The 24233-nt window shown below is 44.3% G+C and overlaps 3 protein-coding genes across 4 annotated transcripts; 2 read left to right on the forward strand and 1 right to left on the reverse strand.

The window, feature by feature from the left end:
• Positions 1–34: 34 nt before the first annotated feature.
• On the forward strand, positions 35–6996 carry LOC120788462 (dehydrogenase/reductase SDR family member 7C-B-like). Of its 2 annotated transcripts, none has more exons than XM_040124325.1 (7): positions 35–244; positions 2352–2517; positions 2602–2750; positions 4100–4310; positions 4401–4493; positions 5958–6113; positions 6427–6996. In XM_040124325.1, the coding sequence occupies exons 2-7, from the start codon at positions 2355–2357 to the stop codon at positions 6630–6632; spliced, it is 978 nt and encodes a 325-aa protein (XP_039980259.1). In that variant the 5' UTR covers positions 35–244; positions 2352–2354; the 3' UTR covers positions 6633–6996. The 2 variants fall into 2 exon arrangements, with proteins under 2 accessions (XP_039980259.1, XP_039980260.1); XM_040124326.1 differs by having other exon boundaries at positions 40–244; positions 2638–2750; positions 6427–6632.
• Positions 6997–7837: 841 nt separating this feature from the next.
• On the forward strand, positions 7838–9647 carry LOC120787715 (protein NATD1-like). The gene is made up of 3 exons (XM_040123323.1): positions 7838–8050; positions 8657–8775; positions 8856–9647. The coding sequence occupies exons 1-3, from the start codon at positions 7861–7863 to the stop codon at positions 8970–8972; spliced, it is 426 nt and encodes a 141-aa protein (XP_039979257.1). The 5' UTR covers positions 7838–7860; the 3' UTR covers positions 8973–9647.
• A 1219-nt stretch (positions 9648–10866) lies between these two features.
• On the reverse strand, positions 10867–18427 carry LOC120788007 (germ cell-specific gene 1-like protein). The gene is made up of 5 exons (XM_040123445.1): positions 18124–18427; positions 15353–15400; positions 13627–13779; positions 11291–11402; positions 10867–11170 (listed from the first exon to the last, which is right to left on the reverse strand). The coding sequence occupies exons 1-5, from the start codon at positions 18425–18427 to the stop codon at positions 10867–10869; spliced, it is 921 nt and encodes a 306-aa protein (XP_039979379.1).
• Between the last annotated feature and the right edge of the window lie 5806 nt (positions 18428–24233).

A 24233-nucleotide genomic window follows, 5' to 3' on the forward strand; every position in this document is an offset into this window, starting at 1 on the left:
GGGGAGAGGGGGGGCCCGCACACGGACACACCTCTCTTGTTGACAGCATACGTGGAAAATAACCGACGCAGCTGTGTTGCTATTAAAAGACCTCAAATCCCAAAGTATCGCCGTGGCAGGGCCCGGCCGGCCGTCATGTCGGGAGGAGCTCGGCGGACGAGCTGCAAGGGGCGAGCGGCCACGGCTCCCCGGTGAGAGGAACTCAGCGCCGGGTTACCGGCCACCTGCGGAGGCCCGAGCAGCGGTAAGCGCCGGCCGCCGCTTCCCCTTTTCTTCCCGCAGCGTTTCGAGGTCCAGGTGGAAAACGAGCCGCTCCACTCGCGCACAGTGCGCGGCGAACTGGACCGGTTCTTCAAAGGTGACCCCTTCGTCTCGGCGTCTGATTTGGTGCCGGGCGGCTGCAGCACAGGACGAAAATGTGCCGTCATTCTCCTTCGGTGTTTGTGGATCTCTCGACTTTGTCGTGGAATTCCGTGGCCAGCGCTCCGTGACATTGAGCCTCTGTGACAGATACTACCCCATCTATTTCTGGGGCAGGTTATATTTAGACAAACAGCCGGTGCTCGGCGCGGTAAACCTAAACCAGAAGTTTATGTGAAGGGCAGCTCGACTCCGCGAGCCGACGAGGAAAAGAGATCGTCCGTAACCGAAACACAAAGGGTTCGGGCACGGATGAGGAGGAGACGGGTCCCCGGGCACAGACACATAAGGGGCCCCAAGACCCCCGAACGGAAAGATATTAAAAAAGGACAAGCAACGTGCACTTTGTGTCCTTTAATAGTTGTTTTGCATCCTTGAGTTATTTTGCTTCCTTTTGTAGCTGTTTTCTGCCTTTTCTTTTTTGTAGTTTCTGAACATGCTTGGATTTTTGACACAGTTTTAAAAGTTTTTAAAAAAAAAAAAAAAAAAGAAAATGAGCAGCTGAAAAAGAACAAACCAAACCAGCCTGATGGGGGAGCCAGAGCGACCAATCGTGTTTGAGGCCCCCCTGATTCGTCCAATCACGTGGCAGATTTCCAGTCAAATCTTAGTTTCAGTTTTTTTTATGGTTTTGCAAATGTGATTTTACTTCATGAAGCACTGACTGTCTCTTTATTTTACACACACACACACACACATATCCAAGTACATGTATATCCTGTTGGCGCAAATCCCATATAGAGACACTAATGATGTGGTGTTTATCCTTGTTTTGCTTTCTCATGTAAGGAACACGGTTGAAAAATTTAAATCCTCTATGTTCTTGTTTCAGCGTTGTAGGAATAAAGCTAGATTTAAAAAAAATGTAGAGGGGGAGATGGATGGAAAATGTGACAGGCGGAGAACCCTCTGAAACGCCTTTTTCGCTCCTTTTTTCTCACGTTCACGTTCATTAGGTCCCCAAAGGTCCATCCCATCCCATCATCATCTCATCATACAGAAAAATGATGTGGTGTTTATCCTTGTTTTGCCTTCTCATGTGAGGAACACGGTTGAAAAATTTAAATCCTCTATGTTCTTGTTTCAGCGTTGTAGGAATAAAGCTAGATTTAAAAATGGTTGTAGAGGGTGAGATGGATTCCAATGTGGCGGACGAGAAGAACCTATGGGTAAAGCGCTTTTTTTCTCGCAAATCATTCACATTAGGTCCCAAAAGCGGCTACATCTCCATCCCATCTCATCTACATCGCCACAGAAAAATCATTTTTCATCTAAAAAGTACGTGTGCATCTTCAAACAAAAACCTGTTAGCTAACCACAGCATTCATGACGGTAACATCAACACAGGTGTTTTATGGGGTTTTTTGTGTATCCTTGTTTGTTTGTTTGTTTGTTCGTTTTTATAAAGAAATAGTTTGACATTTTGGGAAAAATCTGCTTTCTTGCAAGATCGCGTCTGTACGGAAGCTACTGCCAGTAGCCCGTCAGCTTAGCTTAGCACAAACTGTGGAGACAGGGGAGAAACAGCTAGCCGGGCTAGCTCTGGGTGCTGAAACTACAACGGCCAAGAGAGAGAGCGACACATCACCCCATGTAAAATGGCAATTTGTTAATTTTACACTTTGATTTTTTTGTAAAAACAATATATAACATCTTAACTGCTGAGGTACTGGTAGTAGCCAGGCTAGCTGTCTCCCACTTTTTCCAGTCTTTATGCTAAGCTAAGCTAACCGTCTGCTGCCCTTAACTTCACAGACGGACGTGAGAGAGCGGTGTCGGAAAGCAAATAAGTGTATTTCCCAAAATACTGAACCTTTTTCCCTCAACATTTTGTGTTAACACTTACAAAGATGTTCCCTTGTTTCATTTCAATTTTGCATATTTAATATAAAAATTAAAACATTTCTTTCAACATTTCTTTCATCCTCCAGGAGATGGACCCAGTGTGGACCACCACTGTTCTCCTGGTGCCCTGTGTTATCGTGCTGACAGCTGGATTTTTCTACCTCTATGGTCTCATTGTTGGTCTGCTGTCCAAAACATCAGTACGCAATAAGGTGGTGGTTGTAACCGACGCCTTATCCGGGCTCGGAAAAGGTAACATTGGCAAACTTTTTTGTTTTTAAGGCAAAAACTCATCCGGTACCTTGGAACGTAATTTGATTTCGCAGTCGTTCACAGTGTGTCCCGTCTTTTGTTTCGGATTCGCTGACGAAGAATGCGCAGGTGTGTTTCACAAAGGAGGAGCGAGGCTGATCCTCTGTGGGAAGAGCTGGGAGAAACTCGAAGGACTCGCCGACGATTTGGCGAACGCCTCAGACCCCACGGTAGTAAGTAGACCAGCACTTACACAAGGTCAAAGATCGTAGTGACGATGCATAAACAAAACATATGAGCTCATAACATACAGTGCACCGTTAAAAAAAGATTAAACCAGTGTTTCGGGGCCCCCGCTACAAAGAAGCACCGTCTTGTCACGGCTCCTTGTCATGTTTCAGATGTCTATGAGGTGTTAGCAAAGAGAGATTTTCCCCTCTAAACTTCTCTCATGGTTTCATGGTAGATAGGTGAACCTGAAAGAGGCGGGGTTATTGAATGATTTTTACCACAAACGCGAAAAAATTGTCCAAAATATGACTGTAAATTTGTGCATCCGAACTTTGTTTTTTTGTTTTTTTCCCTGTTAACTCGCTCTTCAATCATCTCAGGACCCCTCACATTTATCGTGTGACCCTTTGGTGGGTGGCCCGACCCCTAGGTTGAGCACCACTGGACTAAACTAACCGTAAGGTGTAAAACTGTAAAGTGGTTGAAACCACCTCCACCTGATAACATCAGTCACAGGAACATTTTACTGAAGAACAAGTACTTTTATTGCTGATACTTTAATTATGCTTGTATATTTAAGTGGGTACTATACATTTTGCTGATTATACTTATACACCAATGTGTAAGTGGTATTTTACTGATGTAGCTGCTTGAGGTGCAGCCGGTTTTAACCACTTTAGTAAATACAGAAGTCCCGCACTCAAGTTAAGTTTATTCAAGTAAAAGTACAAAGGTATAATCAGCGCTTTTCAAGTACTTTTAAATATTAAAAGTAAATGGACTCGTTGGGCAGAATGACCCCTTTTCAGAGTTATGTACTGTAGTAGATACTACATTATTGGAATATTATTACTGTTACATTGAGATGTGAGCAGGACTTGAAAATCATCCTGGTTTCATATGTAAAAAGCTGCAAAAAATGTCAAAGGAACTAGTGACTGTTACTGTCAGATAAACACGGTGCAATAAAAAGTGGGTTATTTGCCTTTGAAATGTAGAGAAGTAGAAGCACAGAGTGTCGTAAAATGGAATCACTCAAGTGAAGTACCTTATAACTGTACCTAAGTACAAAACTTTAGTGAATGTTTATCGTTACCTTCCACCACTGGGCACCACTGGTTTTATCAGTGCATTGTGTGTTTTTTATGCTCGCCGAATGTTTTTCAATCTAAAATCTTGATCGGAAAAGCAACTGCAGCTGTTAAATAAATGCAGTTGAGTAAGAAGTAGAATATTTCCCTCTGAAATGCAGCGGGGGGGGGCACAAAGCAGCATAAAATGAAAATACTCAAGTAAAAGAACGTGGAATTTGTAGAAGTTACTTTCCACCACCAGTGTTTCTCCTCCGCAGACGTTTCCCCCCAAGCTGGTGCTGCTGGATTTCGGGGACATGGACAGTATGCCTGACGCGGTCGCAGAGATCCTGGACTGCTACGGCTGCCTGGACGTCGTCATCCTCAACAGCAGCATGAAGGTCAAAGCGCCGGCACAGAGTCTGTCTCTGGAGATGGACAAGCTACTGATGGACAACAACTACTTTGGACCGGTCACACTGGCTAAAGGTAGAGGGTGGAAACGCGCGGGATCGGATTTCGGGCTGCAGGGGGTGTGATGGCGTTGTCGCATTTCTTTGGCTGCGTTTCTGTTTCCAGGCGTGCTGCCCTCCATGATGTCGAGGAGAACTGGTCACCTGCTCCTGGTCAACAGCATCCAAGGGAAACTAGCTGTGCCTTTTCGCACTACATGTGAGTTCAAGCGGTGCATGAAGGGACAAGGTGCTTCTGACCGTAAAGCACTTAGTGACATTAGTCTACCATCCATAAACTAATTCCTTTAAATAAATGAGACATGTGGCTTGGTAGCTATAACTGCTGGCGGGGCTTTAGGGTTTTAAGGCGACGTCTTTAGCCATGCTATCAGCGCGGCTCCAGGGCTGACGGTGTTGGTCTGTCAGTTGGACGTTCATGTTCCCCTGCGGATGAACTGTAATAACCCTGACGATCCTTTGGCTTTTTTCTTCTAGCGCCATCATCGGGTTAAATTTTTATTTTGTCCAATAATTTGGTTCGTGACCAAATACCTGCAAAACTAATGACGTTCCCATCGGCCTCTGCCGTACTGTGTGTGCCGACTAGCGACTGTTAGCATGCTGACACACGTAATGGAAAATTGTAATGCTATTCACATTCTGCGTTTCACCTTTTTTTGCTGGAGTTACATTAAATCTGAGGGAAGCAGTGATCGCTCGCTGTTCCCTGGACCTTCGGGGATAAAAACGATACCTTCGGCCCCGCAGCTGCGTTCGAACTATTCCTATGTCGTGTGTCTTATCTCTTTGAACAGTTACACGGCAACCCCTCCTTTCCGTACTCACTAAGGTGTATGAGTGTTTAGTAACTTCTGTACTCTCTGCTCCTTGCCATGCACTGCTCATTGCCGTGACCTCTGATCTCTGCATGCTTGAGACCATCTGCAGAGGCTGAATTAAACTTGCAGAAAGACAAGAGTTGACTCTAAGTACAATACGGAACGGAAAGAACTGCCACCACACGCTGGGCTGAGCATTTAGCTCAAGGTGCTGCTAGCCTGGCTTTAGACTCTTACGCTTGTTCCTCGATGGATTGTGAGACAACGGGCCCCGGGGCACAGACAAGTAAAAGGCCCCCCAGCCCTCCCACATAGGACCCCACAGACTGAAGACGACCACAAACACGGCTGCATGGTTTGAGATCGTTTTGTCACTATGTCTCTCTTTGGTCACTTTGCGATGTTTTGTGTCTCTCTTGGGCCTCTTAACCTCTCGGGCCTCTGGGTCTGCGCCCGGTGAGCCCGCCCAGTAATCCATCCATGCCTGTCACACTTCAGTTCTGGGTTTATTCGGACACTAGAAAATGCAGTGGTACAAAAACACACTAGGAACTGGAACAAGATACGTAATACATTCAAAAAAAAAATGAAAACAATTATCCCATGTACTCCATGATAGAGAAAGAAAAAACAAAACATTACACACGCAGAGCTCATAGAGACTAATAAGGTTCTCAGTGATGATCTGGTGTGTTTGCAGTATTTCTACTGATGCTTCATGATTAGTTAATGGTAACAATGGGCTGTAGATGGCCGTAGTATAAGATGCTGCGTTTGCTCGTCGGATCTGAAATGTGCAACCTGTGAGGAGCCGGGACATTCAGGTGTGTTACCTCTTTCAGATGCGGCCTCCAAACACGCGGTTCAGGCCTTCTTCGACTGCCTGAGAGCCGAGGTGGAAGAGTACGGCATCTGCGTCAGCACCATCAACCACACCTTCATCAGCCGCGCCGCGTCTGGAGACGCAGCGGCAGCCTCCTCCAAGTCCATCTGGTCATGTGAGTAACGTCGGAGGAAACCGGGCAGAGGTACAATCACACGCATTATGTACTGACATAAAACGTCTGTACAACCACAGGTCGGACCGCCATGAAAAATACTCAAGTACGGTAAAAATACCCCAAAACTGCACCTCAGTAAAAGTTCTCAGTGCCACACAGTTCCACAAATATACAGTGTATCATAAAGATACACACAAACTCTGGTTAAGTTGAAGGGAAGTTAGACTATGTTTTCAGATCACTTTCAGAAACAGCGGCTGTGTCATTTTCCTCGTTTTGTCTATTTCTGTCCCCGCCTCCGTCTCTGCAGTGTTGTACACCAAGAAACCCCTCGGCATCTCTCCGGATGAGGCGGCCGCTGAGATCGTCAAGACTTTGAACAACAAGAGGAAAGAGGTGGTAATCGCTCCCTCGCTCCCCAAGGCGGCCATCTACGCCAGATCCTTCTTCCCGGAGGTCTTCTTCGCCGTGACGGCTGCAGGGGTGAAGAACGCTGCCGCCTGGGAGAAGATGTAGGGGCTGTCATGTGTAGAGCGTGAACGCTCAGACCCTATTCAAACCATGCTGAGTGTGGGTCTCAAATGCACTGTCAGCAAACATGGTCTTAAACTTAGACTTGTGTGTAAAATTAGGATTGCCTGTACCCAAAGGGTTCGAGTTGCAATGGGGCCCCGTATGTGGAGTTACACATAGTTTCTCCATCTGAAAGAATTGTTTTTCTGTGAATTTTACGGGTTGACAAACATGAAAATGATCATCCAAGTGCAGAATTTCGCTAAAAATAGTACATTACAAAGAAAATTTTGTCTGTGCCTGTATTTGTGGACGTGATTATATTAAGAATATCAATAAAATATCTGCATATGTATGTTAAATTTCATATTTTGTTTTAATCAATTCTATTTTCAGTTTTTAACGTTTTCTTTTAGTGGAAATAAAAATTTCACAGCGGCTTATTGCTGGAACCAAAACCACACATGCTGAGAGGAAAAACTGGCAACGCTTTATTTTACAGGCCTGTGAATTTATTTTCAAGTTACCTCCTAAGAAGTAAAACGGACAGTGATCAGCTGGAGCACTGAGCAGCACAACCGACATCAGGTGAGCTACGCATGCAAACTGCGACACGTGTCCAGCAACAAATCGACCAAAAAAACTATACAACGTAAACGAAGAAAAGTTCCCAGTAGTAAACAGATGAATAATAAATGTTCACTGGGGTTTGAATGGAGGAGTTTCTTTAATGGAAATTCAACGGGAAGTCAATGACAAAACTCAACACGACTGAACTAACTAAAATCAACAATACTCAGAAATTCTTCTGTTTTTTCTGTGATTAGTACAAAACCACACTTTTGAAAAAAATTTCTTTAGAGGAAACGTTTAAGAAATAATTAGTAAATAATAGACCTGTGAACTAAAACGTTTTCCGAAAAACTTCATTTTACAAGTTCAAAATTTCCACAAAATTTCCTAATAATTTTCAACGTCAGAAATAATTAAAATAATAATCACTGGACATTTTACCTCAGTTCTACTTTTGCTGATGATACTTGTGCACTTTTACTTGAGTAAGGATTTTAATGCGGGAATTTTAGTTGTAACAGAGTTAATTTTTATATATATGTAGTAGTTTGAAGTACTGTATAGTATAGAGGTGAAGTAAAGGTCATCTTTAAAAAAGTTGTATTGTCTTGTGAGCGTCTGGCGCCCTCTAGTGGTCAGTCTCTACAACTACTGCCACATGCTGTTCGGCATTACTCTGCGTTTTCATGCCCTGTCGCCCTTCGAGATGTTTTCCAGGCTCACCGCGTTGACCGTCCGAGGGAAGTGCTGCCGGACCGGCTTCGGTACTTTCAGCTCCAGCTGCAGGTTTACGGTGGAACATGACCGGCGGAACCAGCGCTTCACCGCCACTCCGGGCAGCGGGGCCGGTAAGCACGCGTAGCCGGGGCTGACGCGGCGGCGCCGGCGGAGATTCTGTAAGAGAGCCCGGGGTCCCCTTTGCGGCCTGCTGAGACACATCTCTTCGCGGTTGATTCGTTTTCTCGGAGAATATTCAGATACCGTCCCGCTTCTGCCGTTTATTTGGACTCTGCGCACGTATTTACAGTCGCAATCGATCTCTGGTAAGGAGGAAACGCTCAGCGAAACTTCATTTAAAAATCTGCGGATTTAAAGTGCCTTTGTCCGTGCTAGACCTTTGCGTAACCGATATCAATGACTTGTATTTTATACGATTTGTTTCTGGTCGATAAACAGTTCGGCAATGATATTATCACCAAATGTAACACATTTTACTGCAATTTTAAGCTACTTGGGCACAGCAGTACAGTAGCAGCAGGCTAGTGGTGCTGCCTAAATAAAGGTATTTCTGAAGGGAGTCTGGTATTGCTTGTTTAAAATCTAATGTAAACAAACACCAGCTGTTTATAATATATTTAACTTCTACTCCAATACAAAACATTACTGTACTGCCCTCTGGGATTCCGCTACTTTTTGAATTCGTTGCCAAGTTTTCCCGTGTCCTCTGCCACCAGGGGCCCCTGACTGTGCGGTGCTGAACTACAGATTCACCGGGGAGAAGGAGGTGGATCTGATGTCAACCTATGTGCCGGAGACGTTCAGGGGCCAGGGTGTCGCTGCACTGCTGTCGCAGGTATCAGGCCTTTTGAAAAGCCGTAGACATTCATTGTGCGCTTTATTGGTTAGTATTATTTATCATGTTTCTTTTCACAGGCTGCCATGGACTTCCTGGCCGAGGAAAACCTCAAGGCTCGTGTCTCCTGCTGGTACATAAAGAAATACATCGAGGAGCGCCCGCTGCCCCACTTTAAAGACCTGGTCATCGCTTGACTGCGGCTCATTTGTCCACCCTAGCCTCGAATTGACACCTCAAATCCACTGCAACCTCATATACCTCACCCTAGGACACTAGAGGGGCCAAAGGGAGGGTTGTAGAGGACGCTATGCTCGTCCTGCGCCATCTGCCGCGTCTTAAGAGTTCTCCTTATGAACAGTGATTGTCTGTCTCGCCCTGGGTTCGGCTGAAGTTTCGTATTTTAGAAATTCCCGATCAGACCCATCACAGTGAGGCACAGTATAATTCGTATCATTTTAAAAGAATCGTAAATGTAATATGAGTGAAGTTCCTCAAAATCCACTGAAAGAATTCAGGGTTTTAAGATGAAGTTGCAGCGTGATATTGATTTTATTTTTGATATATTTTTGTAGATCTGTAAGATTGATCCTTTTTTTTTTTTGCAAAACTTGTAATACTTGTTAATTATTAAATGTTGGGACAAGACATTGAAATATTTATCAGGGCACAATGTTTACATATCGACCACGTCTGCACATTTTTGATGGCAAACAAAGTTTAAAAGTCGTGGAATCGCCAAAGTTATCAGGATTCTTCGCATGGGAATCGCGTACCAAATTTTACATGGCAGTCCGTCCGGTAGTCGTTGGGATGAATCCGTTAGAACCTGAGACGTCAACCTGTCGGTGGCGATTTGTGGATAGAAATTTCTTAATTCTAGCTGAGGTTCCAGTCCCCAGTCCCTGGTGCCCTCAGGGCGGAGCGACACGACGAAGACGTCGGCCACTGCAGGGGAGGATTTTCCAGACATGACACTCAGACGCGACTGGGACAGCACTAAAAGTTTTGACGGAGTTTGTAGGAGTTGTTCTCCTCCTTGATTTCAGCAGCGTACCATTCAGTTAAAAAGCACAGTCATATTTTCACATTTTTTAAAATTTTATTTTGCATCTTCATTACATCTTCAGTGACGGGCATACTGTATGATCAAATGACACAGAAATCAATTTCTGAGTTGTGCTAGAAATACAAAAGACCTACGAGACCTTGTTCCAATAGATGTCAGTCTTACTCCATTGGGACATTTCCCTCCACTCCTGCTTAGCTCAGTGTTTGATTTACGTATCAAATCAGAAAATCTCCAGCGTCCAGTACAAGTCATAAGAGCTGTGACCGTGAAGAAAAGTGAAGCGACACGAAAAGCAAATTCCTGATTTTAAATTGAAATAAACATCAGACTAGTTCCAAACAACCAGTGACGGAATTGACGCACGAATAAAATACGGTGCCGTGAATCCAAACGGTGCATCGGAGCCAACATGCGTGCGTCTTCTTAACACATCATCATCGAAAGTCGTCAGTTGAACCTTTTTCACTCAGTTTCTCAAGCAGACCTAAGAGACGTGTGTGTGTGTGTGTACCGTAGATTCGCCTGCCCAGTAGTGAGCGTCAATTCCGCGAGGAGCGCTGGCGCCCATCTCCTTGGCGCCCACGCGCCCCCGTACGGTGAACCGGCCGCAGACACGGACAACCTGTCCCCCGGTGGCAGTCGGGCTTGTGACGCTCACGGTGTCGCTCCGGACGTGTATAAACCTCTCTCTCAGAAGGGTTGTGGGGTACGTGGACAGGACTCGAGAAAACGGGGCCTCGAGACGCAAGCGAGTAAAACCCCCCCCCCTTACATATAATAGGAGCAAGACCCCCCCACCCCAGACTGAAAGAGACTCAAAACAGCCGGCTGCATTGCTTGTAATCATTCTGTGATTTTGAGTTAATCTGGAGTCTATTGGTGGTTGTTTTTTTTCCCTGCGTGGTCGCGTTTTTCTATTTTTCATCTCTGCCGTCGTGTTGCGTCTCTCTCTGCGCGTCGTGTATCTAGAGCCTCTCGCTGCGGTTGCGTTGTTTCTCCGGGGGCCACTTTCTCGATTTTTAGCAGTACGCCTCTCCTTGCCGTTCTGGCACACCGTCCATTTCCACCACATACGTTGTCCCCGTGGAGGGTTTGTGGCCGTTGACTGGCAGTTCTAGCGGCGCCTCGGCGTCGGCGGGCGCAGCAGTCAGGTACGTGTCCCACATCTGCTCGGGGAGGTCCAGCTCCAGCATCTTCTGCTTGATCATCAGGCTCTTCTCGATGTTCCGCCGCTTGTATTTGAACTCTATGATGGTCTTCGTGTACCTGTTCAGCGCCGTCACCGCAGAGCCCATGCAGGTGCCGAAAGAGCCCCACGCCAGGCTGAGGAGAGGTTTGAAAACGGCGTTAGACTCAAGTCAGTCTGCTGCGAATGTCAGAACTTTGACCGATGAACGGGACGTCTGTCAAAAAGATTTAAAGAAAAAACAAAAAAGGGCTTACACATAAGACCAGCTGTAGTCCCAGGTCTTGGGCCTCCAGTCTTCTGGCCCCATAGCGACAGCCAACTGGAATATGGTGGTAAACATCATGTGGGCCACCATCCCACAAAGGCCTGAGAACGAGAGCAAACCGGTGCGTATTCTGCAGTAACATGTAAACGTGAAAACCTAATTTTCTCCGACTCACGTGTTATAAGTTCAGCTATGTGAAGATTGAAGAGGGTTTTAATCTCTACGGTGGTTAAAACTGTTCTCATTCTTTCTGACTCACCAAAGATACATGCGTTAAAAACACACAAGAAGGAGAACTTCATGTTACGCCTCAGTTTATGCCTCAGGTATGTGACGTATGAAACCCAGACTATCTGAGTCCGTGTTTCCCAGACTCTCATTGGTGCCAAGAAATGGAAATGCTCAGCCGCGGCGTTGAAAAGGTTAAAAACTTGATTTGTTGATAATAAAACATCACTTGATCGACCTTAGATGGTCGCGTGCACATTGTTACAAGTGCGAAATGAAGTGCACTGGTTGTAGTTTTCTTGCCAATAAACCTTTGGGGACCAAATATTTACTGAGCGTAAATCTGTTCTGCAGACACAGTGTTGGAGCCTGAAACAAGCTCTTACTTTTATCTAAAGTCCCCTGAACAAAAAGCGGGATGTGTGTTATTCAGACAGACTCTGGGCGAGCTGAACTGGGCCGCCGCATCCTGGCCCTCTCTCATCCAGCAGTCCGCCCCTCCACAGCTGCTTTTCTCGGGATTAACTCGTAACAACGGGGGGTGGGGGTTGGGAGTCAGGGGATAGGGGAGTGGAGGGGGGCGGGAGTGGAGGGAGCTCCTCTCGGCAGATCTTGGCATGGCCCAAAAACGCTGCCCCGGCTCCAATCCGATTAGTCCACAAACCAGCAAATCCTCCTAGGCAGCGAGCGGACGCGGGACAGTTAGCTGCTGCGTGTGCTGACTGGTGCCGACTGACCGTCGGCCTCACCTCCTTCAGCCGGCCTGACCCGCTGCCCTGCTCCTTTACTCTTTCACAGCGAAGTCGTCGTCACGTAAAAATACGTCTCCAAGTTGACTACAGACTTTCAAGAGTCTCTTTGTAAGAGAATGGATGTGATTAGAAATCAAAGCAACTAAATCTGCTTAAGACATTTTTTTTTTCCTTTTTCCATTTCCAACGTAGACTGTATTTAGTTTTGGAAGGGAAATCAATCACCAGAGTTGAAGAAGGATAACTGAGCTTTAAGAACGTAGAAATTATTCCAAAGACATGAAATCCAATAAATCACTAGAGTTTTAACAGAGGTTTTACCCCTTGAACTGATCCCGGCAGCAGGACTTGTTGGGTCACAACTCAGTGTGAAACTCTACGCTCTTTGAAATAAATAAACACCTTTCAGAGGCAAAATCAATCTCGGTGGAACACCAGAGTAATTCGATTTTTTTCAGTAATTAAGCATCTGTTAATTGAAGCCTTTGTAAAGAAGTTATAATACGATTGATGTGATTTGCACTGATTCGTCTTTAATGATGAATAAACGATATTTATAAATTGTTAAATGACGTCATCTTTCAAGCCTCTTGAGATTTGATTTTTATTATTGCAATTACAAATGCAATATTCTGGGACTGTGCTTTAGGAAGGGATGACGTGTTATTTTTCACCGTTCAAATGATGATTGCAAGAGTTACTATTCAAACAAACAACAGACCAAAAGATTTCAGTTATTGCCAGTGTAAAGACGTGTAGCTTTCCTCATTCCTTTTCCTCATTAAGACGAAACATGAAATCATGGAATTATTAAGTGGCAAGTTTAATAATCACTGTTAGACTTTTCTACAAACAGCAAATCGAGCCAATCCCCTCACTTTTTACAAATTGTCTAATTATATATTACTTCTATATTAATTTACTACTGAAAACTGTTAATAGAGGACGTCTAGTTAAAAATCTAAATGTATTTTGTTTTTTCTTTTTATAACTCGGGTGGATTCATGAACTTAAAACGTCAGCAGATACCTGTAGACTAGTAGTGTGCATGTACATAAACCTGGCTGACGCTGATTGATGCTCATGGCTTGTGCGTTTGATCCGGTCTGATGCAGCCTCCGGACACGCCCACCGGGGGGGTTAACCTCAGCCAATAGGATTATCTCTGCCTCTGAGCAGCGTTTGTATAACTGTAACCCCAGTCAGACGCGCCGCGGGATTCCTGCGTGTGGCCGGTCGACGTGGGCTGCTGCCGTTTCCAGAAAAAAAGGTCAGACACGCCCACGCCGGCATCACGCGGCGTCCCGGAGGACGCACGCTGGTGAAGCCTCCGCTGCGGTGTTACCTGACAGGGCGGTGCACAAGGCGGCGAAGGCACTGAGCTTCAGTTTGTTCATGATGCTGAAGCAGGGACACTGCTCCAGGGTCATCAGAGCGCCCCCCGTGAAGAGCAGGGTGAGGTACAGACTCTCGGCCACGATACACAACCACAGGACCCCTGGGGACACAGAAAACAGGAGACAGAATTGAGTTGCGTTGTCTTCATAATACCCCGTCCCCCATGAATAATCCCACTCGTCTGAAGGCGGACATGCACGTGGGTGCAACGGGTCAGCTCCCTTCCGGTCTGGAGATCTGGATCCGATCGTCCGGGCCGGATGGATTCGTGAAATCGGGGCAGCGGTCGAAGCTGGATCGCCAGCGGGACAAGGCGGGCGACTACCCGGGGCCCGAGTCCCCCAGGGGCCTCGAAAGTTGACTTTATATCCACTGGTTGGGCTGTTTATGAGTGTGAATCATCAAGGTTCAATTCCAGCTAAAATGGGCCCCTTCGTGGTCTTGTAGAGGAGCAGCGTCTGAGGTTACTGTAGTTTCAAGAGCCGTCTTGTTTTAGTCTGCGGTGTCATCATCCATATCTGTCTAAATACAGCAGTGTTCTATCAAACTCATTCACAGTAACTGACGCAGAAAACCAAAGTATAATTATTCGTTATCATCTCGTCGTCTCTTTATTAGTCTGACAAGTGTTTCTTACTTATTCATTTTTAATGAATTAGGGCTCAACGTTTTTTAACAGTGGTAAAAACTGCCCATCACAATCCCCTGAGGCCCAAAGCGACGTCTTCAAATGTCCTGTTTTGTCTCACCAACAGTCCAAAACCCAAAGACACACAGTTTACTCTGCTTGATACGTGGAAGTGAATAAATATTCACATTTTAGAGGCTGGAACTGCTTGAAACGGGAAGAAATGTCAATGATTAATCAATCAATTCAGCATCTCAGCTCTGAAGCACTGGTTGGTTTCTGGGTGTCTGGTGAAACTGACACTGCCACATTAGAGTGGGGGGTCAGCAGGGGTCCAGCGACAGATTTTTTTTTTGCCCCTGGGGGGCCCCCCGAGGAGGTTATGCCGACCTTGCAGCAGTTTCCAGGGCCAGTTTTTCTCTCACGGTACAAGTGCTGGTTCTGATGTTTAGTAAAAACGTTTGTAATTGACTTTTCCATTTTTTATACACTTCGCAGTGGCGCAGGAAGTTCCTACATCCTTTTACCTACGTAGGCGAAAATGCTGCCCGTTAATAAGGATTCAGTCCGAATCCGCAAAGTTACCAGTAACCGAAGTTGTCCGATAAATGTAGTGGAGTAAAAAGTACAATGTTTCCCTCTGAAATGCAGCGGAGAAAAAGTATGAAGTAGCAGAACGAGGAAATAAGTAAAGTACAAATACCTCAGTATTGTACTTGAGTACAGTACTGGAGTAAATGTACTCAGTTACCTTCCACCACGGGCCAATCATCAGTTTAATATAATGCCAAAAAAGGCCAATCCAAAGCAGTGGAAAGTGAAAAATTTGTGCAAATATTCCAGCGTTGATAAAGATTCAATATGTTTGATGCTGGTTTCGGGTAAAAATGGCTCGTGGCCTCAACTACAGCTGAAGTCAAAGTGAATGTTGGAACTTAGGCAGCTTCTGTACGTTAGTGCCGAAACGTGTCCTGGTCGAGTCCCCCCCCCCCGTGTTCGGGGATGCGTCACACAGTTTCTCCCGCGTGCTCATAGTTTCACCAACCTCTTTCATGCTCTGGTGCGATCTCTGAGAAGTCTCGACAGTCAAACCCTGGGATTGGAAGAAAAAAAATACAGTGAAATTAGGCTGCTGTTGTAGAATGAACTGTCATTTCCTAGTAGTTGCTTAGGAACTTTCCTGGAAGAAAATATTTTGTACTAGTAGAGAAAAAAATCACCATTTTCTTCAAAGTTTTGATCTATTGAAGTACTTCTTTGTTCTTCATTTATTATTGCAAACTTTATTTTTACACGCTGCTGCGCACTGACTAAGAGATTCTTTTGGTCAAGTAAACGGTTCATTGAAATAAATGAATGGGATGCAAGCTACAGTTTTTTTCCACGGGGAACTTCCTAGTTGATTATTAGTGAAATTATCATTTCTTATTAGGGAACAGGCGTTTTTCAGCTTGTTTCGCGAAATGTGTGTAGGATCTGACTACTTGGGATTCCATTGCAACGTAACGCGACCTGCGTCTCGTCTAAAATGAGAGAAAGAGAGAAAACTGCATTTTACAGGATGTACAGTTTATGCACTATCCTCACATTAACAGCATCATCTAGCCATAGGTATAAAACGTATACGGGCATGCAGATGTTGTAAAAACCTCTCAGCTTGTCGGGCTCGTTTAATCGACAGGTAATAAAACAAGGAGAAGCTGTGGATTTGGAAGATGAGCAGCACCTGCCGGTCAGTTCATTAAAACATCTGTGAAGGCGGATCCAGTTTAAAACGCTGCATTGTTCCGATAATCTCATACGGCGAAGTCGGTTTCCACAAACACGGACAGCCGCCAGCCACAGCTGGAGTCGGCCCCTGTGTGCTTCCCGTGGAACGGGCTTTCACATACTGGTCACATTGGTGGAAGTCAGTAGATTAAACAATTTGCCTCTAAGTTGGATGCAAATCCTTATACAAACTTATTTCTCTCGGTCTTATTACCAGAGCTTAGGAAACCAAATGGGACGGCTTGCATGCAACGCTCGGAGAAATGGTTTTAATCCGGTTCTGACTCGCAGTAGCTTCGTGGCAGTGTTGAAAACAAAATCTGACAAAAACTACACAGCGTGACGGGAATGAATCAAGCGTTTGGCTTTTCTGCATTCAGTTGACAAATACACTCCCTGAGATACACACTGAGACACACTATATGCACGTTCTCTTATTTGCTCCTCAAAATTGCATAGACTCTTCAGATGTTTTTAGCTCCTGCGGTTTCCCTGTAGCGTGAAGTCATTTGCTTAGGGGCACATCATCTGCCCAGGGGGAAACTAAAAGGCCCTGAAATCGTAGTTTCTCATCAGCGTTTTCTGCATTTGTTTTTTTTTTTTCTCAGTGCTCCTCTCACCGGTGCGAAAACTCGAACCTGACGAAATCTGATCAAATCACAACCACATAGTCACGATAGAGGAAAGTATAAGGAGTTTCTGAGTGTTAAACTCTTTTAAAAAACAAATCTAATAGATAAAAATATGATACAACAACATGACGTCATTCTGAAATGGCTCATTCTGCATAATGAGTACTTTGGCTGTTGGCTCCTAAAGTATACTTTGACGCTTTTGTACTTACCCACCCTGCGGTATCGCTACTTTTAGTGAACTAAATATCTGACTTGTTCTTCCACCGCTGCTTAAAGATCCAACCTGCAGGTGAACTTGCTTTGTACCTGCCGATACGGTTTCCACGGTAAATCGATTGGGAGAGAAAATAGACATTTTGCAACTGATGATATGTCCTGTCGACTTAAGTTCTGATTAAACCTTCGGACCGAGAGTAGAAAACTACAGGCTACGATGCAACACGCAGCACAATTTTCATTGCGACCTGCTGCAGCAGCTCGCAACATTAATGAATCCTCTGGAGTCCAGGCTGATCTTGATTCATTTTTTTTCCCGACTTTCTTTGCGTTCAGTGTTGCCTCTATTTGGCCCCTTTAAAACTGCCTCCACCCCACATGCGTGGTATCCTCTTGTACGGCACGAGCTCAGCTACGAGTTTGACTTCTCATTTCGTCAATTTAACAAAGTCCGAAAGCTGCCAGGAACCCAAATTACATTAAAAAAAAATTGATAGGGGTGCATATAAAAATGTGTAAATCTTCAGTCATAATGACTCAGTATTATTATAGATCAGTTTGCCGTTGTTACAATGCTGTTTCACAATTTACAAACCCAAATACAGCAGAAATCAAACTGTAATACAGACTATTTACCTGTCAAGTGACTTTATCCGAATTTATTTTTTGTGCCTTTTTCTCTTATCACTGAAAATACTCGTAATTCATAGTTTTAAAAAAGAATTGTGCGACAGCCCCTCAGCAGCACTTTTACCTTGTCTCTACGTAACATATCAATAGTGTTACGTTATTGTAAATTTCACACGGCAGGCGACATCTCTTATAACGACACGTGTCTGTCTGGAAAGAGGATCCCTCCTCTGTCGCTCTTGAGGTTTCTTCCCTTTTTTTCCCCCATTGAAAAGGGGTTTTTATTGGGCAAGTTTTTCCTCATATGAATTGCAGGTCTAAGGCTGGAGGATGCCGTATGTTGTACAGATTGTAAGGCCCGTTAGAGCGAATTTGTGGTGTTGTGATACTTCACTCGAATCAAACACGTTCAGTGTATTCGCCGGTGAACAGACGGACTCCAGAGGGGGGACATTTATAACCTGCGTATTGACAAAGGACAAGAGGAGCCTCCTCCGTCAGCACTTCCTTTCTTCGAAAACACCTGGCTGGAGCCGAAGGGCTGACAGCCAGTCAGCTGACTCACCGTTCATGTCGGCGGCCTGCTCGCAGGAGAAAAATATCCCCGTGTGGAACTTCCTCAGCAGAAACTTCTCCTCTCCGGTCTCAAAGATGTACTGCACCAGCCGGGTGTCGTTGATGTTGGAGCTGTTGAAGCGGATGCAGAACCACTGCTTGACTTTCACCGGCGGTCCTGTGCAGAAGGGTTTGGCCACCTTCCTGGTCCCCTCGCACCAGTAGTTGGTGGTCACAGCTGATAAGGCAAAGGCAAACGCCACCAAGTTGAGGGTGAGTGCCAGAGAAGCCCGCCGCCCGTGCTCTAGCCTCATGGTCGAGGCCAGGCCGAAGGGAGATGAAATGAAAAGGCAACTAATCCTGGCTTTCGATATGTAGCCACCGTGTTTTGCCTCCCAGCAGATATGTCAAATCTTCATAATCTCGTTGCCTTTGGGGCTCCTTGGGCGAGACTTGCGTAGATCCCTCCGCCGGCTCTAATGACGTGCTGCCACCTTGATTAAAGGACTCATTCTCTCCGCTTCCACAGAAACAATAGAAACCCATGGCAGTTCGATGACTCTCTGTTTTCCTCTGTTTCGCTTGAACTCCCTCTTCACTCTTCACTCTCTGCTGCTCGTCCAACCCCGTCGCTCCTCCCCTTCTACAAATCTTATCCATTACAAATGTTAAATCATATTCCAGACTTACTTTGAGCATATTAATAGGAAAATGATTACTATGGGTTTAGATTATAATCCTGGACAATGTTCTTCCTTTTTACATTTCCCCTGATTCTTCTGATTTTCATGTTGGAACGTATCTCTAAGTAATTGCAGCCACGGACACAAGATCAAATGCCCGTCTTTCAGTCGGTGACCCATGACATAATGAGCACGGTCTAATGTGAAAAATCCATCCATAACGTATGTGTAGATGGAGGGCTAATCTCTTCATGCCTAATAGCCTGCTGATCGCACAAATGAAGACAAATTACTTACGGAAATGTTTGAATGGCACGACAGATGTTAGGAGAAGACATCTGCCGCCTTTACTGTCATACATTTGTCTTTCCCTCTTTGTAATTTTCCATCCCCCCCATTAAACTTGTCAGAAAAACACAGCAGCTCGGACTCTCAGAAACAAACGTGTCATCTGAAAGGTGAAATGCAAAGATGCGTAATAGAGATGCGGGATTTCCGCCAAGTCTGGCCAATGTCCGATGATGATGTCTGAGATTTTCTATGGGACAAATGGACGAGCAGATAAACAATCCGACGACACTTGTGCCTCGAGACGGTGGGTCCCGACCTGGGTATTGGGATCCTTTAAGGGATCGCAAGACGAATCTGACCAGCAAATCTAGCACCAAACACAAATTGAAGTTGAGGCTGATGGGAATAGCATTAGATCTGCAGGTATTTAATCGTAAACCAGCGTAATGGACAAATTAAAATTTCGACCTCATGTTGTCTCTAGAGAAAAGGTTAGGGGATCCCCAAAGTTATTACAGTTCATCCTCTGGAGGACATGAATGTGTTCAGCAAATTTCAGGGCAGTTCAATAGTTGTTGAGATATTTCACTCAAAACCATAAATCTCAACCTCATGGCGGCGCTAGAGGAAAAGTCGGGGGATCAGCAAAGTCACTAGGATTCATCCTCCTGGGACCACAAGTGTCTGTACAGAATTACACGGCGCTCGATCCAACGGTTATTGACAAATTACAGTCTGAACCAAAGTGGTGGACTGACCTGCTATAGATATTATAAAAAAACGATCTCTAAAACTATTCAAAAGAAATAACTCTTCGGTCGACCTGCTTGACTTCAAGGGCGAAAAACCGAAAAGGTTTGGAACAACTGCTGCAGGTCGGTCACTGTAATAGTAAAGTGTTCGGATGCTTCTCAGGTCTGTCAAAAGCAGCGTCGAGCTCCGGGGATGGCAAGGTTGGTCCAGACTCTGATATCTCAACAACTACTGGATGGGGTGCCATAAGTTTTGTTCAGACCTTCAAGGTCCCCAGAAGATGAATCCCACCGATTTTGTTGATCCCCCTGACTTTTATAGCGCCGCCACGAGGTGGACATTTGTATTTCAGACACTTCGAGAACGACTGGATGGATTGTCATCAAATGGGGTTCACACATCGATGCTCCTCTCAGGATAAATTGTTATAAGACTGGTGACTTTTCGTCTAGCGCCACCGGCAGGCCAGAATTTTCCAGTTTGTCAAAATTGTGACGTTCCTCGGCTGGAACGTTTGCATTTAGCTCCAGTCACTGCTCTGCCTCACAGAGCCTCAGCTACAATGGCTGTAGACTCATGATTGTGGTCTGGTTCCACAACATGCACTCAAAACTTGGATATTTTGTCAGTCACAGCAACCTTGTCATGTTTTTTTTTTTTGTGTCAAATCCTAAACACACTGAATAAAGAAAATCGAGTCACGCAAACTAAAACGTCCAAGCTCGAAGACGTAAAGTTCCCCGGGATTATTCTGATTTAAGTCCTCTGCATTATTTCAGAACCGCGACACTGATCGCGTTAAACTCGCGTAGGTACGATCTGTTTTACACGTGACCACAGCAACCGTGGTCCACGATGGTCCTGAAGTTTACAGCTAAAGGCCTCGTTAGGTGATTAACCACCAAGACCACCACAAATGACTAGTGTTGGCAATTGTTTTTGTGTTTTATATTTAACCGCTGGGCGACAAGGAGTTTTAATATACACTTACATACACGACTTATACACTTATACCTAAGTTTTTAATGAGTATATTGAATATCAGATTCCCCACAGGTAGTCGATTAAGACAGAAAATAACTGTTCTGCTTTTTTCCTTGATCTTTACGTGTTCAAATGGATCCCATGCACTTTATATTGGTACCAGTTGTGGGCTACATCCCCCAATACTAAAGTACTTCCATCCATAAATGTTGATAAATATTAATATATAAAGCGGATATTAAATTCCCCTTAAAACGTACATCGGCCAACGAAATTTCCCCGAACACAAAGAGATTATTCTGAACTTTAGCTTCCATGTAATAAAGTTGTAAACACAGGACAAATAGGTCCAGCGTTACACTTGATGAAGCAGTAAGCCTGTTGTACAGTGAATGTTTGCTGGACTAGTCGTCCTTTTTTTTTTTTTACATGCGAATTACCTGCCAAAAGGAGAACTCGCTTTATGGCAAAACCTAAAGGATATGTGATTATGTAAGAGTATATGATGATGTTTGCAGACCAAGGAATGATTTGAGGTATCCTAATCTGATTTTGCAAAGGTAGATTTGTCGAGTTTTCGGACAGAGGCTCCCAGATTAACCTTCGGTGGTTGGAGAGGAAAATAAAGTCAGACCTTGGAAAAGATATTCTCAGTAAATTTCTATAGTTCAAGTGTATGTATTAACTGTGCTTTGAAGACGTAAAAATGCGTTGTGAGGGCTACACTCCCCAGCCACCGTGCAGGATCACGCCGAACCACGCGCCGCTTTGTTCACCATCACATCAGATTCGAGCAGTGGCCTCTGGGTCCCTGACACCTGAGAATCACTGACAGGCTACTGCAGATCAATGCTGATGCCATTCACAGCATCTGTCTCAAAAACGTCTCGCGGTAGACGAGGAATCCTGCCGTCGTCTCACCTTTGTCAGCCGTGAATGCAATAAATGTGGGTTGAGGTCTAACACGCTGAACTCGACCCGATGATCCGGCGACCCCTGTCGGCTGGCGGCAGCACCCGCAGTCGGGTAAGCGGTGAATTTGAAGCAGTCAGTATTTAAAGCTTAAACAAGAAAGATATATTTATAAGGGTAAGTAGCCGGAGCTCGTCCGGCCGACTGGTTTGTTTGTGAATGCCATGCATCATTTTGTCAGTAAAGTCCTGTCAGCAGCAGCCTGGCCAGCACAGAATACCTTCCCTCAAGGGATGTACCTAAGTACAACTTTGAGGTACTCGTACTTTCCTTTGGAGTATTTCCATTTCATGCAACTTCATAGAAAAATATTGTGCTTTTCATTTCACTACGTTTATTTGATGGTTGTACTTACTAGTTACTTTACAAATTAAGATTTTTTTAAAATTAAAAAAATAAAATAAAATCAAAGATTAGAAAAAAAGTCCAAAAAAAAAAAGAAATTTTTGCAGCAGAACTTTGTTTTTCCTCTTTTCTAAACCATTAAGCATTTAACAACCTCCCAATTTATCTAAAATTATCTACTCGTTATTTTTCCATTTATTTCTTATTCCATTTATTTTGTAAATCTTTCACATCTAAATTTTAAATATTTATTTATTTATTTACATTAGTAAAATAAACTGTAAAGATTCTGTCCAGAGCAAATTACATAATACAAGTCCTGTTCAAATACAAAATACAAATACATGTTGGGTCAAGTAAATGTTTTGCAAAGTCAAGCACTGAATGTGTGTGTGTGTGTGTGTGTGTGTGCTGCATACATGGGTAAATTTGACAAGAAAAAAAGTGCATATGGGTCTGTCCATACCAAAGTTAAAAACCAACCTAGGCCGTTTATCACGAATAACCAGGATAGGTCTGTGTTTCAGATTATGCTACAGGAAAAAGGTACAAGGTAATAACATTCACTGAGATCAAAGCAGCTCTTAAGTCGATCAGGAAACGTGTCCTATTTGTCCCAAAAACAATTGCCCACCACTGATCCTCTGCAAGCCAGTCACACACTGGGAATACTGGTATCCTCTCTCTCTCTCTCTCATATATATATATATATATATATTTTTTTTTTAAATCTCAGAGCATTAGTGTAAAACTCCAACACTGCCATTTCACAGTATATACACTCATGCTGGTTCTTTAATTGCCTTCACTCCCTGTGGTTTTGGCACCACTGCAGCAGATGGTCTTGTAATCTGGCCTGAGACTATTACACTGGAGACATCGATAATCTCATCCCATTGTAGAGGCGCAGCGCGCATGACTGCATGATGACCCCCAGCGTCACGCCGGCCCCATCGGAGCCCGCTACTGCCCTGTGAGCGCTGCTAATGTCCTGGCCTTGTTTGCAGCAGACGCTCGCCGTCAATCTGCGGCCGTTTAAATCATACAAAGAAACAGTAACACTAAGGAAACCAATAAAAACAAAATCAGTAACAGCAAAACATCACAGGAATAGAAGCTAGTGACAAACGGTGCTAAGATAGCCAGTAATAAAAAACAAACAAAAAGAAAAAAACTCATGAACCTATGTAATCGTAATAAGAGTAAACAAGTTTATCAGCAATCTAGTTCCCCAAGTACTTTTATTCATAGACTCCCTCAATACAATTTTAAAGTCAGAATAACAAGTCTGTCTCCTTTTAGAAAACAACACATTCATTGTTGTCCCTGTTAAAAGGTTTTTTTTTTGGGGGGGGGGTTTCCTTATCCAAATTGAGGGTCTAAGGACAGAGGGTTGCGTACGCTGTACCGATTTTTACACGAATTTGGTTCTGTCTGTATTTAAAACAAGTTTCAATTTTCCACAGTGCTCTTTTGAGATTTTTAAAAGCGGGCATCAGTTGTTGAATAGCCAGACTTACAGTGTGAGCACTTGTTTACGTGATAAGGCTGAATAATAAACGGAACAGGACCCAGAATAGTTCCCTGGGGAATTCCTTTGGGTTCAGTAATTAGCTCAGTTGTTGAGTTGCCAGTGATTTTTATTTATGGTAAAAAAAAAAAAAAAAGTTGGGTGAAGTGTGACCACAGGCATTAACTTTTTATGCATTTTCCATTTATAAATCCTTTAAATAAATTTCAGACTTATGATTTGGATTCAGAGTGTACCCTTAAAGGTGAGTAACATTACTCAGCATATAAATACCTGGATAAAAGTATTTTTATTCTTCTCTGCAAAGTAACTTTCGAGGTTAGGCAACGTTTTCGGATGGAATTGCAGTTTAATCAATAATGCTGCAAAGGCATAAAAGGTCTCCCAGATGTTGAAGTTTAGAGTGTTTTATCCACCTGATGTTTTTAATCCTCTGCTTTTACCTCCAGTGTTTAACTGTGTCTTCAAAAAGGTATCGCGGTGGTGTGACGTGGTTATCCCCTTAATCTTCACGCCAGCTGTCTGGATTTAGGTAGTGATGACCATAATCCCATTTGGCAC

Source organism: Xiphias gladius, chromosome 3 (assembly GCF_016859285.1).
Source record: "Xiphias gladius isolate SHS-SW01 ecotype Sanya breed wild chromosome 3, ASM1685928v1, whole genome shotgun sequence".
Classification (NCBI taxonomy): domain Eukaryota; kingdom Metazoa; phylum Chordata; class Actinopteri; order Istiophoriformes; family Xiphiidae; genus Xiphias; species Xiphias gladius.